Consider the following 15339-nt stretch of genomic DNA (forward strand, 5'->3'; position numbering starts at 1 on the left):
CTGCTAACTCACGCTTCCCCTCCCTCCCCTTCTCGTTTGTTGTCATGCGTTTGCTCTCGTAGCTGATGTCTCTCTGCGCCCTTCTCTTCCACTGCCTCGTTCCCTAAGCGAACGGTGGCGTGAGCGTATGGTCTGAAGCGTCCAAGGAAGAAGAAGCGGAGTTCTATGTTACTGTTCTCTCTATCCTCCCGAGATGGCTGTCTTCCTTAGGGACCAAAACACCTCTTCCATTGATTTCGAGACTGCTAAGAAACTTTGGCCCACTCGGTTGGGAGTATCATCCACCCCCTCATGTTTAGTGGAGGGTGCTTTATGAATCAATCAAGGGGTGTCATCTTTCTCTGAAGTGGAGCTGAGACCCCAGCTCGAGTGCAACTGGTCTGTGGTCCCTTTCTCCCTCATGTTTCTCTGTCCCTTTTCCCATGATGGCCAATACCAGGTTTATATGAAGGTGGAGCTCAAATCACATCCGCAAAGTTCACGGTCTGTGAGTCAATTGCTTGGCCACTCTTGCGGTAGTGGGTGCCTTTGGATTTGAACTCAAAAACTGAGAAGCCAGGAGTAGGTTTGGTTTGGTTTCTTTTTGCCTGCTGCACAAGGCAGAAGCCAGTCCAAACCTCCGAGGTGATGGTGTTTTAGCGGTTTGTGCTCACTAGCAGTCTGAAACATCAGCACATCTTATTTAATGGAGAAACCTCAAACACGTAGATGCTGCTATTAAAATCCATGGTTAAGAGAGAGAGAGAGAGAGAGAGAGAGAGAGATAAAATGTTGCTTCTCGTGATACGATTGCTGGACTGCTGCATGCTTGGCTCAAAAGATGTCATGATGCATGCTGAGTTGTAAGATATTATTTCCATCGAAGTTTCCATTGTCATGCATATTATTGCTCTCTGGATCGCATTCCATCGAATAGCATCACTGGGGAACTGCATAAATCACCAACGGGTGTAAATGAATCTTTCGAATTAAGTAAAATTGAGATGGATCCGTGATCAGATATAAAATGCGTTTAGTAGCCAAAGGGTTTCATCAATGACTTGGTGTTAACTTCACAAAGACATTTAGCCCTATTGTTAAACATATAACAATCCGACTTATTCTGAGTTTGACCATCTCAAAAGATTAGCATTTACGTCAACTCGACGTTAACAATGTCTTTCTACAGGGGATCTTAACTGACGATGTTTTCATGCAGCAATATTCTGGCTTCATCCACCCTCAATATCCAAAGCATGTTTGTAAACTACAAAAAGTCATTTATGGACTTCGTCGGGCTTTAAGAGCTTGGTACATCAAACTTGACTCATTTTTTGTATCAATTAGCTTCACCAACTCTATGTCTGATACCTCATTATTTCTTCGTCACCAAAGTGGAAATATATTATATCTTCTGATATATGTGGATGATATTATTGTCACTGGCAATAATCATATGGAAATCAAGGCATTCCTCAAGTATTTAGCAAATCGATTCTCCCTTAAAGATATAGGAATCTTGAGTTTTTTTTTTTTGGGAGTGGAAGCAACATATATATCTTCTGGGCTCTTCCTATCATAACGAAAGTATATTCAAGATATATTATCTAAAACAAACATGCAAGATGCAAAGGCAGTTACAACATCTCTGTCTACTGGCAAGTCGCTCAAATTATGTGATGGAAGTCTTGCTAACCCAATTCAATACCGTCAAGTCCTTGGCTCCTTACAGTACTTATCTCTCAGCCGTCCAAATATCTCATTTGCGGTCAATAAATTATCCAATTCATGCATCGACCATCTACTATGCATTGGTTTGTAGTCAAACGAATATTGCGATATCTTCACAGGACTATCAATCATAGCCTCTTTTTTTGTAAACACTCCTCCTTTCATCTCCATGCCTTTGCTGATGCTGATTGAGTAGGGAATTTTGATGGCAGAACATCAACATCGATGTATATTTTCTTTCTTGGATTTAATCCAATCAGTTGGAGTTCCAAGAAGCAAAAGACAATTGTACGTTCTACAACTGAAGTTGAATATCGTGCCATTGCCACCGTTGTTGCAGAATTCAATTGGGTCATGAATCTCCTCAAGGAATTTGGCATCAACTTCAACTTTACTCCTACAATATATTGTGATAATGTCGGAGCTATTTATCTATGCGTCAATCCGGTATTCCACTCACGCATGAAACACATCGTCATCGATTTTCACTTTGTGTGAACATCAATTATGTGTTTCTTCACTTGATGATATATCATAAATCTGTTGAGAAAAATTCATCCTTCTATAAATATGGAGTATTTTGTATTATTTCGATCAATATAATCTTCTTTTTTCTATTTCATTTATATAATAGTTAATCCTGCACACTTATCTCAACACATAGATTAGATAACAAATGACAATTGACTTCATCATCAAAATCCGAGATTCAACAGCCATTGCCACCGTTGCTGCAGAATTCAATTGGGTCATGAATCTCCTCAAGGAATTTGGCATCAACTTCAACTTTACTCCTACAATATATTGTGATAATGTCGGAGCTATTTATCTATGCGCCAATCCGGTATTCCACTCACGCATGAAACACATCGTCATCGATTTTCACTTTGTGTGAACATCAATTATGTGTTTCTTCACTTGATGATATATCATAAATCTGTTGAGAAAAATTCATCCTTCGTATTTTGTATTATTTCGATCAATATAATCTTCTTTTTTCTATTTCATTTATATAAATATGGAGGAAAATTCTCCTTTCAGGAGGCCAAAATAATTTGCATAGCTAACATTATGGTTCATAAGCCGCGAGGTTGTCATCATGGGCCCATGGATTAATGACTACCAACGATCGGGAGTTCACCTGGTCGAACAACAAAGGCTGCAACATATGAACACTACGACAGCATTTATGTGTTCTCGTGTTCTTCTGTCTACAGTAATAGAGGTCGAGGAAGAAGGATACACCACCAAGGTGATCGGACAACCCAAGAATCTACCGACAGAAAATACTGGCCGAGTAGATCGTAGAAGCCAGCATGTCCTTAATGTCAAAATGAGAGCAGAGATATCTTGCAGGACTTAAGATGCAAGACCGAACTAAACTTGGAAGAAGAGAGATACCTTTGCGTGTTGATGTCCATATAGCAGCCATAACAGGCTTCTGATTACAGAGCTTTAATTGTTTCTGATTCTGCTAGTTTCCATATGTTGCATCGCAGTAAAGATTGTTACGGTCGTAGAAAGGAACTTTCTGCAGCAAGTCTTCCATTACGACGAAAGCTTCCCTCGTTGAAACAAGAAGAAGGAATTCACACGATCTTTAGATCCTCTGTTAAAGCATATGACTTGAGGTGGCAGGAAGAAGACTCAGGAATGGTCACCATGCTTAGCTCAAGCTCATCCGTCTCAAGAGGCCCAAAACTCTTCTGCAGGCCAACTATTCTTGAGTTCGCAGGCTTACTTTTGCTGTATCTTTATCCCAATAAAAAGTATGAAAAGGTTGACAAAGACTAGGCAATAAAAAACATCTCCTGCAAAAGAGATCACCACTCACTGATCATTGTATCTTCAACAGGGCATCTACTTGCACTCCACAAGTCCGCAAAGAATCCACAAGTAGGACGACAAATCCAGTCTCCATCTTACGAGTTCCGAATGCGATGTCCAATTCTCGCATGTGTGAATGCCATGCAAACCCAATTCACGTCATAAGAGAACAGTAGCACTCTGTTTCCGCCCCCGGAGAAGCGGAACTGTGGCTTAAGATAAGGTCCGCACGCGGTAACCGTATCCCGCTGTGTCCCGCCCCCCGTTTTCCTCGTCTCGGGCCCCAATCGAACGCGAATCCGACGGCTCAGATTACGGCTATCTCCTTCGGACCTGATTATAAAAATTCGAAGATAGAAAACACACCCATCTTTTCGTACCCATCACCGTACCTGTTTACACGTCACCTCATGACATGCTTCATATCTCTGAGGTTCTTTTCTGGGGGTAACTGACGAAGTATCGTTAGTCTACATTTTTAAAGATACTTCCTTTGGTTATCCTTATCCGATCTCCTCTCGCTTTCGGGTTTTGCTTGCATGAGACTCGGCTTCGCCTAGAAGAGGGGCTGCAGAAGATCGAAACTTGGTGGTGAGAAGAGGAGGAATTGAAAGATTGAGATGCTCGGATCGGTCGCTCTACAATCTCCGCCGCTCCAGATCAGGCCGGGTTACGTGTGGGAGACCGCCGCCGCTGGCCTCTCGTCGTCGAGGCTGGCGCCGAGGTCGATCGTCGTCTGCGACGCGCAGCGGAGCCACGGGTCCATCCCCAAGCTCAAGCCTTTCAGCAGGAGCCGCTTCGAACGCTGGTTAAAGGATCCGCCTTTCTTGCAGCAGATCGAGAACGAGATCTCCGGTATGTGATGGTTCGATCTTTGATTTATGTGGCTTGTTTCTCTTTGATAATATGGATCATGAACTTGGCTAAGAAAAGATTTTTCTTGGTCGTAAAGATGATGGTGTGATTTTTGATAGATGGTGTTTAGGCATAGATAGCCCTTTTGCTACTGCTAATTGTCGTGTAAAAGATTGTAGATTATGGGGATTGAGATGAGAGTTTCGATAGAAGGTCTGATGTCAACGGACAACGAGCTAAGCTCCAGGACAAAGATTTGGTAAATGGTGTCTATTGATCACTGACTCGAGCCAAAAAGATATTGATTAGCTAAGTGACATGGTTGTAGGCCTGGCCTTATATTTGCATCAATTCGTGCCATTGAACTGCATCTGCTTGTATGCATTTTGTTGGTAAAGTCGGAAATTCCAACTTGTTTTTCATGTATAATTAGCTTTATTGTAATATATTATCTTTGAGGAATCCATATGTAGCATAAAATTGAAGTTGTTCTTCACTGATTGTATACCAAAAGCTCAGGAGATGTGCAATAAGAGCGTGTACTGCTGGCTGATTTTTGTCATATAAACCCATATTACTCTCTGATCTTTACCAGAATGGGCCTGTTGATATCCTTTTTCTTCTTCTTGGCACTAGCCACCTTTTCTTCATCTTCTGATTCTGCATCTATTTTTGTGATGTGTTGGCTATATTTGGTTGAGTTCATCCATGTGCTCTATCTCAATATGATAAAAAAGAATACCATCTCTCAGAGGTTCTTTACCCTTTTCTCTTCCCATCATTGTACTATTTAGAAGTATCAAAATGGTTGATGGAAATTCCATAATACTTCTATTTTCAAGTATTTACTGGCTTCTCCAGTAAATATGCTTAGTTAAATATGAAATAAAAGTGATATTTATTTGTGTGTTTTCTCATACGCATCTTCTGAGCATGTCTTCTATTTTAATCGATACCATTTAAAATCATTATCATGCATGCATCATACATTAGATGTGTTTCTAGATTTGCAAACCATCCTATTTTACAATAGTTCTGAGTCTGTCATCTTTGCAAACCATAAGCTGGGGTGCTACATATTCTTTGCTCATGCATTTCATCGATAAATAAAAAAGGAACGACCGATTCAGTCTCATTTAAGCTTTAGGCCTTTGGTAGTCCTCCATTATGTGTATTTCTTTGAAATATATATATTACCTGACCATCTTTTTACTCAACTTCCGTTTCTATTTCTTCATTCATTGGTGAAAGGGATGTTTCAGTTTTGTTTGATTTGACTTGGAAGGTGCATCCATCTTTTGGCATACTAATATCTGTCGCTTTTTTTAATTTTTCCAGATTACTGCACAACACTTGAAGGTGATGATTGCTATAGCTGTTGGAGGGCCTATTTTGAGCTGAAGGATCTTGAAGTATGTGTTCTTGGATTAGAATTGTCCATCGTTAGCATGCTACGCTCTGTTACATCTCCTCACTCGTTCTTTTCTTTGGTTTATTGCAGCAACAATGGCCAAAAGAAGATGTGGAGAAGCTGGTGAGGCAGGTTGGTGGAATCAAGATGCTGATTGACTGTTTGCATGGCATCACAGCAATGCTAAAGAAGAAAGAAAAAGAAACCGAACCACCGAAACCTGTGACCTCATGCCCTCAAAGAGAGAGACCTGTGACCTCATGCCCTCAAAGAGAGAGACCTTTTCCTGTTCCCGACGGATTGCCTCCGACCGAGGAAGAGCTTGAAGAAGCCGAAAGGGCCAGAATGCCGGATTCTCCTTTTACCAGACTACTCAGAAGCAAAGGGAAGTTCCCTGCTTGGTACACACCACCCCCAGACCATGAGACTGATTGAATTGTTTGTGGTACTGGTAGCTGAACTATAGAATATATGTACATATCAGACAACCTAATGTAGTGGCATATATGAAGTTGTTGAACATCTTGGAGTGTGGTTTCATCATCATTCCATGTGTGTTATGTAGTCGAACAGCTACAGACCTTTGTTTCACTTAACTGGGCATAGATTTGGATTGCATCTGATATATGCAAGTTGTTCAAAATCACTGCAAAAGGTTTCTGTTTGCATCTTTTTCCTGTCTTTATGGTTCATGCAGTAGCTGCTGAAGTGACAATAGGTATGGTTTCTTCACACCTCATGAACTAGAAAGCCTGAATCATTATCATTTAAAGGTATTCGTCTCAATAAACTGCCCTCCTTATCCTGTTTAAATGGATGGAGGAAATGTGAAAATTGATGATGGATCAATTGTTCATGCATCTATCTCATCATGCTTGTTTTTTCAAGCAGTTCTTGACAGCATAAAGCATGCAATTTTGTCTCATCAAGCTTTTATCTTGAACCCTACTTAATTGCCAGGTATCAAGTTCTGTACCAATTCGACTCAAAAGACTTATCCACCTTCTCATTTCATGAGCCTAAATGGCCCATGAGATGAGAGAGAGAGAGAGAGAGAGAGAGAGAGAGAGAGAGAGAGAGAGACTAATTCTTTTCTGTATTATAGATCAAGCAAATAAGAAGCAATTATGACTTGAATTTCTACATATAATTCAAATTACAAATAGGGATTCTTTTTCTTAGTTTTCAGATATATAATTATTTATAAATCATTGAACCTTGGAATTTTATGATTTTAAAATTATCCAAGAACTCCTATTTTTAAGATTCAGTATATTTACCAATATGCCCCTGACAAAACCCGGATTCGTGCCTTCAAAGCGGCGGCGTAGGGTTTTCTTCTTGCGGTTCGGTGAGGCTCGCAAATTCCTAACTTGAAACCCTCCTCGTGGCCAAATCAAACCTCGGGCCCCAAATTGGGATCCTGATAGAGTCGCTATCCCTGTCTCATCACCCCGCGGCGACGCTGCACCGTCGCCGGTAAGTGGGGCCGGCGGCGGAACCATCGGCCCGTGGAAGAGCGCAGATGGCGTTCTCCTTCCATACTCCACCACCCCAACTACAGCAGCCGCAGCCTTCGCCGTTCCAGACCCCGCAACAACCGTCTTCGCTCTTCCAAACGCCTCAACCGCCGCAGCAGAACTCGCTGTTTTCATCGGTCGGGCAGCAGCAGTCGCCGTTCCAGTTGCAGCCGCAGCAGCATATTCAGTTTCAGCAACCGCAGCAGGCGGCGGCTGCTGCGCCGCAGCAGCAGTTGTTGCTTTATACGAAGGATAGGGCGCCGGCAGGGTATAATACCAAGTGGGACGATCTGCACCCTGACTCGCAGAAGCTTCTTATGCTGATCGAGTATGTGTTTTTTGCCTCCTCTTTTTTTGGTTGTCTTTTTTTTTGTTAGGGTTTCGATGAAGGATTTAGTGCGATTCAGCCACAAAAAATGATGTTTTATATTAAGATTTATTGATTTGGTATATGCGTATTTCTACAATGTTGGTTCCTTTTTTGTTATTTGTTATCCTTTTCCTATCTATATTTACTTAGTCTGAGAGAGAATATCGATGACTATCGTCGATTTCTTTGCCTCCTTCTATGGTATACTAATTCATTTTAGATTATTTTTTCAATCATGTGATATAGTTATAACTGGCTATTCATTTTTGGCTAATGCTAGTGGAGGTTCGACGTCTATAGATCGGTTGTTCTTCCATTTTATTTCTTACGAGATACTGACATGTGAAAAGCCATTCTTCAGGGTGCGGATTCTCGAGTACAAGGATGAGAGCCAGAGGTTGGATCAGTGCAGTCGACTCTATGATTCATCAATATCAGGTGACAGTTTTGAGCTCACTGCCAGTAGAATCATTCAGGTTTAGTTCTTCTCTATCCTGTTTTAACATATCTTTGCAGCTCTCAGACATTTTATATTTTAAATGCATCTGTACCCCATTTTTATTCTCCTGCATTATCTTACTCTTTATATTTATCAAAAAGTGTATTTTCCATAACTTTAATCATTATTCTCTGTCCATCTTTAGCTTGGCCAGTAGTAGGTGGGTTGATGTGATACATCTTTGTTGGAAGTGTTATGTATACGCTAGATGTTTCATAAGTATGTTTAGTGATGGTATGGCACCATTATTTAGTGATTGCCATGTCAAGGCATGTTGGTGATAAGAAATGACAACAAAGATACATATTGCATTAACTACATTGATTGGAGGCAGCCAATTATTGATGCTGCTCTTGTATATTTTATACCAAAAGCAATTTTTTTTAACATAACAAGTGAATATAATATCAATTGATCTGTCTGTTTCTTAACCTATTCAGTCTGAACTTTCGCTAAGCAATGTTTGGAAAACCTTCCCAGGATTTATTTTCATTCTCAATTTTTTCTTTTGGTTGATGAGGTGAGCGTGGAGACAAAAGAGTTTTTTTTGTCTTATGTCTTCTCATAAAATGACTGTTGCTTTTGACCCACTCTATTCTACCAGTCTTACAATTTTTGTTGAAGTACTTAATGAAGCTTCCTTTAATATAGTAGTTTCTTTCTGGATGAGACTTACTAATGGCTCCACAAGTTAAAGTCTAAACCATAGTTTTTTATTTTTAAGTCTAGACCATAGGTTGATATCACGATAAAACAAGGTCTCTTTTGTAGACATACAACCAATTGATGATTAAAATGATTACATATGTTCAGCTGTTTTCCCTTTTTAAACATCTTATTTGCAAGTACTTTTTGTTCCAAATCTTCACTTTTTTTTTACAAAGTGAATTTACTGTTCTTATGAGTGATTAATATGATACATCTCCTTTTTGTTGAATTTTGTTTGTTCACAAGAATTAGTATGCTTATTTGTGAAATCTATATCATCTACATGAGTTGATGATGTACACAACTGCTGTTGCATTTTTTGACATCTTATGAAATTATAGTTTACTAAAGCAGTTCAGTAGATCATTATGGGATTATTGTAAACTATCATTTGTATACTGTAAATGAGGAAAAAAATTGCTTCAAGGACAGTCATTCAATACAGCCATTTGCCAAAAGTGAATAAAAATTAAAAAAACTTGTGTATCACAAGATTCTGTGGGAGCACAATGTTCGGTTGATCCAAAGCTCTATTACAGTTTCTTTTGTATGCAAGAGGAAGGGGTAATTTCCAGGCTAGGGATTCATTTGGGTGGTCCATCAGTTCTAAAGCTAAGGAATAGGATTTGATTTCCTAACTTATATAGGGATATAAAGGTTAAATGTGGAGCTTGGCTTTGTGCCCCTGCTTTTTCTTCCTCTCCATAATTTTTCCATGTTTCTATTTTTCTCCTCTAATATTATTTTTATTTGATAAGGACCTGCCAGTACCAGAAATATACCTTTTTTTAACACCGATGCCAAACTGGGTTTAATACGATATTCGTTGCTAATGATACATAATACTTGTCCCACATGCAAACCCATTTGAGTTTTGGTCTTGCAATGACTCACTTGAACAAGCTAGATACTTAACCAGACTCCAATTTTATTAAATGATTGGTCAGATACTATGGCATTGAATCTCAATTTCAGTCCATATAGTTGTCCAATACTGATTTAATATTTTTGTGCATTGAGGTCAACTTAAAAGGGGTGGTAGCCATTGTTCTATTTTGTTTCATTTGTTGTTTCTTTTTTTTTTTTTTTCCTTTTTCCTTTTTTCATGGGTTTTCTATGTTTGTTCAATTTGGGAACTCATGTTGTTGTTTTCGAGATTGATGATGCTGGGGCAAGCATGAAGAGGGAGTGCATGGATCTATTGTTTTACTTTCCTTACTCTCCATGAGTTATAGTTGAAACCAAGATTTTTAATTTCAAATGATACCACCCGTATCGGGCAGTACGTACCGGCCTGCACGGACCACCCACTATCGGGAGGTACCGTCGATTGGGGATATTTCTGCCATGTTACCACGCGAAATCAGTCGGTAACAGTCGAAATCCCATTATGGGGCAGTATTATTCTAGGGAGAAGGAAGAAGAGGGAGAAGAAAAGGGAGACCTTGGAGATCTGGCGTCGCTCTTCCTCGACAATCCCGATCCGTCGTCGGACATCGCAGATGAGATGTTGCCTCCTTGTTTGAGGCAATGAGGCCTCGGCGTTGTCGGTGACTTCTCCTCATCCGCGCGGGGAGAAGAAGCCTCGGCAGCTTCGTGGGAGAGGAAACGAGGCGACGTCGCCTCGACGACGTTGCCCTTTTTTTTATTTTTTAACTTTATTATATATATATATATATATATATATATATACACCAGTTATACGCTAGAGTGTACTGCTCGATATACTCATACCATACCGTACCTAGCTAAGCTTGATACTCCGGTACGATACGAAATTACGAACCTTGGTTAAAACTGTATTGATGTTGAATATTATAATATATTGTAGTTCCTTTTATGTAGATATGAAATCAAAGATTGGGTTTCTCAATACAAGTATACTGTTTTATTTAGGCACCATTCTGAAATGATCATTGTAAACAAATCTTGCATATGCTTAAGCTGATGTTCTCTTGAGGATGAGAAAATTGTATGCAATTTGGAAACCCTACACTTAGGTTCTCATTTTTCTTGCTTTTCATTACCCTTACCAACCATTATTTCATTATATCGGAACGTTTTACTGTCTCTTTATGCTACTTTGCTTATCCTTTTTGTACATTAAAGGATGTCTAATGATTCTTGATTTGATCTGTAGGAACTTGGGGTAATCAGTACCGTGATGGAAAGAGAAAAGGTTTCAATCCAAGAATTAATGGCCTCTGTGAACAAAATGATGTGGGACACAGAGTTTGCTATTCGGTCATACATGATGCTGAGGCCAAAGTTTCATCGTCAGAATGTTCCAGCTATTACAAATGTTGCATCTGGAAGTCAGAATACAGGATCAGGAATCGCTTCCAACCCAACTAATCAACTAGCTACTGGCTCTGTAGCTCCAGTTTTTGATTTTTACAGTGGGCTTCCAAAAAGACCATCTATTTTTATGGAGCATACAGTTGCTAGATTTGAGAAATATCTCACCGAGTGTTGCCAATGGATTGAAGAAGTAGAACAACTAGTCATGATGGATACTAGCAAAATGTCTTCAAGTTCTCTGGAAGCTTTACCGCAAGTCATATCAAATGTCCATGATTTTTTCATTCATGTGGCTGCCAAGGTTAGATGACAAATTTGTTCCTTATAGTGTTCAGGATGCCTCATCATTGTATCAAGGCTTGCATTTTTTAACTTTTATATAGCTTTGTACTACATGTCAGCCATATATGATATTCTTCTATATGACTACAGAGAAGAAAAACTTGTGTAGAATACTAGAATATATCAAGCTCTCATGACAGGATGGTTGATGGTTCATATAATAGAAATGTATAAATATTATTGATTTCAGTATCTATAATTGGATGATTTGTCAGTACAGTACTGGTGGCCACTAGCGTTCTCCTCTTTTGAATTACTTTAATTTTGGTATTAAAGTTGTCAATCATGTCGTGGAATGCAGGTAGAGAACCTTCACCAGTATGTTGAATCTATGAAGACAGCATATCTTGCTGATCAGCGTCGACGTGGTGATGGGAATGATCCATTTCTTGAGGCCAACAGAAGAGAAGCAGCTAAACAAGAAGCTGCTGCTAGAAGAGTTCACCCAACATTGCATTTACCAGCAATTTCTGCACAATCAACTACTCAAGTTTCTGGTGCCTTTGTTAGTTCAGCAATACCTGTGTCAAGCACTCTGCAGCCATCTGGAGCCCCTTCAGCCGCATCTTCTGGTGGTGGATTTTCATTGTTTAGCACTCCATCTTCAGCTCCTGCTGCCTCTTCCTCTTCCCTATTTTCAACTCCTACAGCTTCTGCTCCTTCAGCCTTGTTTGGTTCTTCCGGCTTTTCACCTCAGTCAACACCATTTGGAACTCCCTCTGCATCTCTGTTTGGTTCCACTCAGACTCCATCAGGGTTTGCAACTAGCACTCCATTTGGATCCACCCCTGCTGCCGGTAGCTCTTCACTGTTCTCCACTCCCACACTGACTGCCACAGGTACGAGTTAAATATCGTCATTGAATATTTATTGTAACCTTATTATTTAAAATATAAGACTCATTGTGCTCAATAAGTGTCTAATAGCAGCCAATTTAAATGGCTATCTTAGTTTGGTTTATTAATTAAGCTTTCTACACAATATTCCATACAGATTTATCATTCAATTTGTTTCCTGTTTCTTTCAGGAGTCGCACTAATATTTCTAAACCATATTATATTAATTTATTCTTGCATATGCCATGGGCAATCTGAAAATTTTAATTTGCCAATTGAGTATGCGATGATCGACTTTAATTTTGTCACCTCGAACTTGTCTTACACCTGGTGCACGTTAAATCAGTGCCTCAATTATTCTACAGTTCATTTGTAAAATTTTTCATACACTCTTTCTTCTGTGTTTAACATGGCTATTTTTCATACCTTTAGGTGCTGCAATCGGTTCGGGTGCTAGCTTTGGTCCATCTGTGAGTACAATGTTGTCGATCAATAAATCTTGTAGTATTACGCGTGTGCTCACTGTAGCAACCGGATGCAATTGTATTTTGTTCCCCATTTCTTTCTTTCTTTCTTTCTTTAATGTCTTATTTCCATCATCACTGTTTATTTGCAGAAATCATCCAGGCCAAAGACTCGCACCAGCAGGCGTTAGTCGTATGTATGCCATAACTCAAGCTGGTAATCCACAAACCGTTTGCTTAAGGAATTTGTTGTATGCCCTAAAACAGGCCAGTGATGTGGAACTCCTTGCAGATGTTTTGGACTAAGAATTTTAATTAGTAAATCAAGTGAGTCTTCTAATGCATAATCATTTTAGTCGGTGTACATTGTTCTTTAGCTTTGTGCGGTTTTGGCTTGGAATGTGTATAATTGAAGCTTTGGTGGTGTTAGCTGTCTTGGTATCCTGTGACTGAGGAAGAATGTTGAGTATATTCTTATAAAATTGTTAAGACAATCAGATTAATTGGCTGAGGTTTGGCATTAAGACAATTCGATTGCAAGGAATTAGTCCACATCACATTTGATCAGAGAACACAGGAAAGCACACAATGTGAGAAGTGCCAAAGGGGCAGCTGTTTGTTTGTTGGTGATACATACACATCCAGCTGCATAATCCTGAAAGAGTGTTGAGATACATGCTTTTTGACCAACCGATTATTAAGATTTGCTGGTTGATATGGATCACATCTTCTGGTTCAGAAACAGAGATGTAAGCACTGATGAATTCTACGATTGTTGATGTATATCCGTGCCCTTTGGAATACTCCCACCTCACCTCAGTCGCAGCAACTCCCACCTCACCTCAGTCGCAGGAACTGCCAGATGGATCTGCATGCGTGACGATCCAAGGGTGCTTCAGGATCTTTTGAAGAGACAGCCTCTTGGATGAATCCTTCACCAGTAGCTACAACAAAATCCAAACCAAGTAAAGACGACGTCAGAAACCCCGAAGGCCCAAACTTTTTTCTTCTTGCCAAAAGAAATCCGGAAAGCCCGACGACCAACACAGCTTACTTTGCAGATAAGATCCTTGGCTTCAACAGAAACAGCAGGACTGGAAGGAAACTTCAAGTCAACTTTCATTATCCTGTTTCAAAGATTCTACTCACTGTAATAATGTTTAGCAGAGAGCAGAGAGCACGAGGAAGAGTTACCGACAACCCTACCTCCTGAATGTACCGTACTCGTCTTCGGCTTCAAACGGTGGGACCCCATACAGGAACTCATAGCAGAGAATGCCCAGAGTCCAATTGTCAACCGCATGGTCATGTTCCTTCTTCTCTACCATTTCTGGGGCAAGATAGTCGATGGTACCACACATGGTGTGCCTCTTTGCATTCGACTGCACCGCCCACCCAAAATCTGCTATTTTTAGTCGACCCTGCCAATTTTCATGACACAGCTATTGAGATCGATCTATCTATCGATCTTCTCTGTTTTCACTATCCCCATCAAAACAGAGTTCATAAGATGGAACCTAAAATTTGAACCAAATCATCACCCTGACCCTGACCACTCGATCGATAGTATAGTGTTAGGCAAGAACAACTTTTGACCGGTTAAAACAAGGAGGAAGATGAAGAAGGACAAAAGACCAGATGCAATACGCCCAATTAGAGGAGGAGAAGTGCGCACACCTCAATATCCAGCAACAGGTTCTCCGGCTTGATGTCCCTGTGGATCACATGCTTCTCGTGGCAATACGCCAGCGCTCCCGCAAGGCTCGATACATACTACCAATCCGCAAAACCCTACTGTTATCCATGAATTCAAAACCCCACCTTGTAACTGTTTCCCGCAATCAGAACATCACTCACCGTGGCGGCCCGCTTCTCGGAGAAGTGGTGGAGGCTCTTGAGGAGCTTGTAGAGCTCGCCCCGCGCCGCATACTCCAAGACCAAGAAGACGCGGGTCTCGTCGTGGAACCAGGCGAAGAGGCGGAGGACGTTCGGGTGGTTCAAGCCGTGCTGGATCTCGATCTCCCGCCGGAGATGGGCGTGCGATCGGTACTTCTCCAGCTTCGCCTTGAAGATCACCTTGAGTGCCACGACGTATCCACTCTGACCACCGATTTCGACGCCAAGAAAAGCATCAGGGAGAGAAAGAAGGGATCTTTCGCAAGGAACGGGAGGATTAGAGGGTGGTGGCCAGGATCGAATCGAACCTGTTTCTCTCTCGCGAGGTAGACTTTGCCGAACTTTCCTTCGCCGATGAATTTCCCGATTTCGAAATCGGAGATGCTCCATTCTTCCTTGGCCGCCATCGGAGGACGCGATCGATGGGTTTGCGGATGAGCGCAGCGAGGGCTTCGGAATCGAGAGCGACAACAGGAGCGGGAGGTGTGCATTCAAATTGGGGATGATGAAGCGGATATCGGGCACCAATTGACCCGATTACCCTCTTGTTATCGATTATAATCCGACCCGATAATAAAGCTATGTAACAAAGCCGCCCAA

General features: G+C 40.8%; 3 protein-coding genes across 4 annotated transcripts; 2 read left to right on the top strand and 1 right to left on the bottom strand.

Annotated features, from left to right (window-relative positions):
• Positions 1 to 4059: 4059 nt before the first annotated feature.
• LOC135671907 (CCG-binding protein 1-like) lies at positions 4060 to 6428 on the top strand. Its single transcript, XM_065180289.1, has 3 exons — positions 4060 to 4392; positions 5731 to 5804; positions 5894 to 6428. The coding sequence occupies exons 1-3, from the start codon at positions 4158 to 4160 to the stop codon at positions 6236 to 6238; spliced, it is 654 nt and encodes a 217-aa protein (XP_065036361.1). The 5' UTR covers positions 4060 to 4157; the 3' UTR covers positions 6239 to 6428.
• A 706-nt stretch (positions 6429 to 7134) lies between these two features.
• Positions 7135 to 13193, top strand: LOC135671908 (nuclear pore complex protein NUP58-like). The gene is made up of 6 exons (XM_065180291.1): positions 7135 to 7651; positions 8055 to 8169; positions 11041 to 11502; positions 11845 to 12382; positions 12812 to 12849; positions 12996 to 13193. Exons 1-6 carry the CDS (start codon positions 7329 to 7331, stop codon positions 13032 to 13034), a joined length of 1515 nt encoding a protein of 504 aa, XP_065036363.1. The 5' UTR covers positions 7135 to 7328; the 3' UTR covers positions 13035 to 13193.
• Positions 13194 to 13442: 249 nt separating this feature from the next.
• Positions 13443 to 15301, bottom strand: LOC103982181 (serine/threonine-protein kinase Aurora-3). Of its 2 annotated transcripts, none has more exons than XM_018825306.2 (6): positions 15048 to 15301; positions 14701 to 14943; positions 14521 to 14616; positions 14050 to 14225; positions 13898 to 13970; positions 13443 to 13787 (listed from the first exon to the last, which is right to left on the bottom strand). In XM_018825306.2, the coding sequence occupies exons 1-6, from the start codon at positions 15228 to 15230 to the stop codon at positions 13686 to 13688; spliced, it is 873 nt and encodes a 290-aa protein (XP_018680851.2). In that variant the 5' UTR covers positions 15231 to 15301; the 3' UTR covers positions 13443 to 13685. The 2 variants fall into 2 exon arrangements, with proteins under 2 accessions (XP_018680851.2, XP_009397292.3); XM_009399017.3 differs by having other exon boundaries at positions 14050 to 14264.
• Between the last annotated feature and the right edge of the window lie 38 nt (positions 15302 to 15339).

This window comes from Musa acuminata, chromosome BXJ1-4 (genome assembly GCF_036884655.1).
Source record: "Musa acuminata AAA Group cultivar baxijiao chromosome BXJ1-4, Cavendish_Baxijiao_AAA, whole genome shotgun sequence".
Taxonomy (NCBI): Eukaryota; Viridiplantae; Streptophyta; class Magnoliopsida; order Zingiberales; family Musaceae; genus Musa; species Musa acuminata.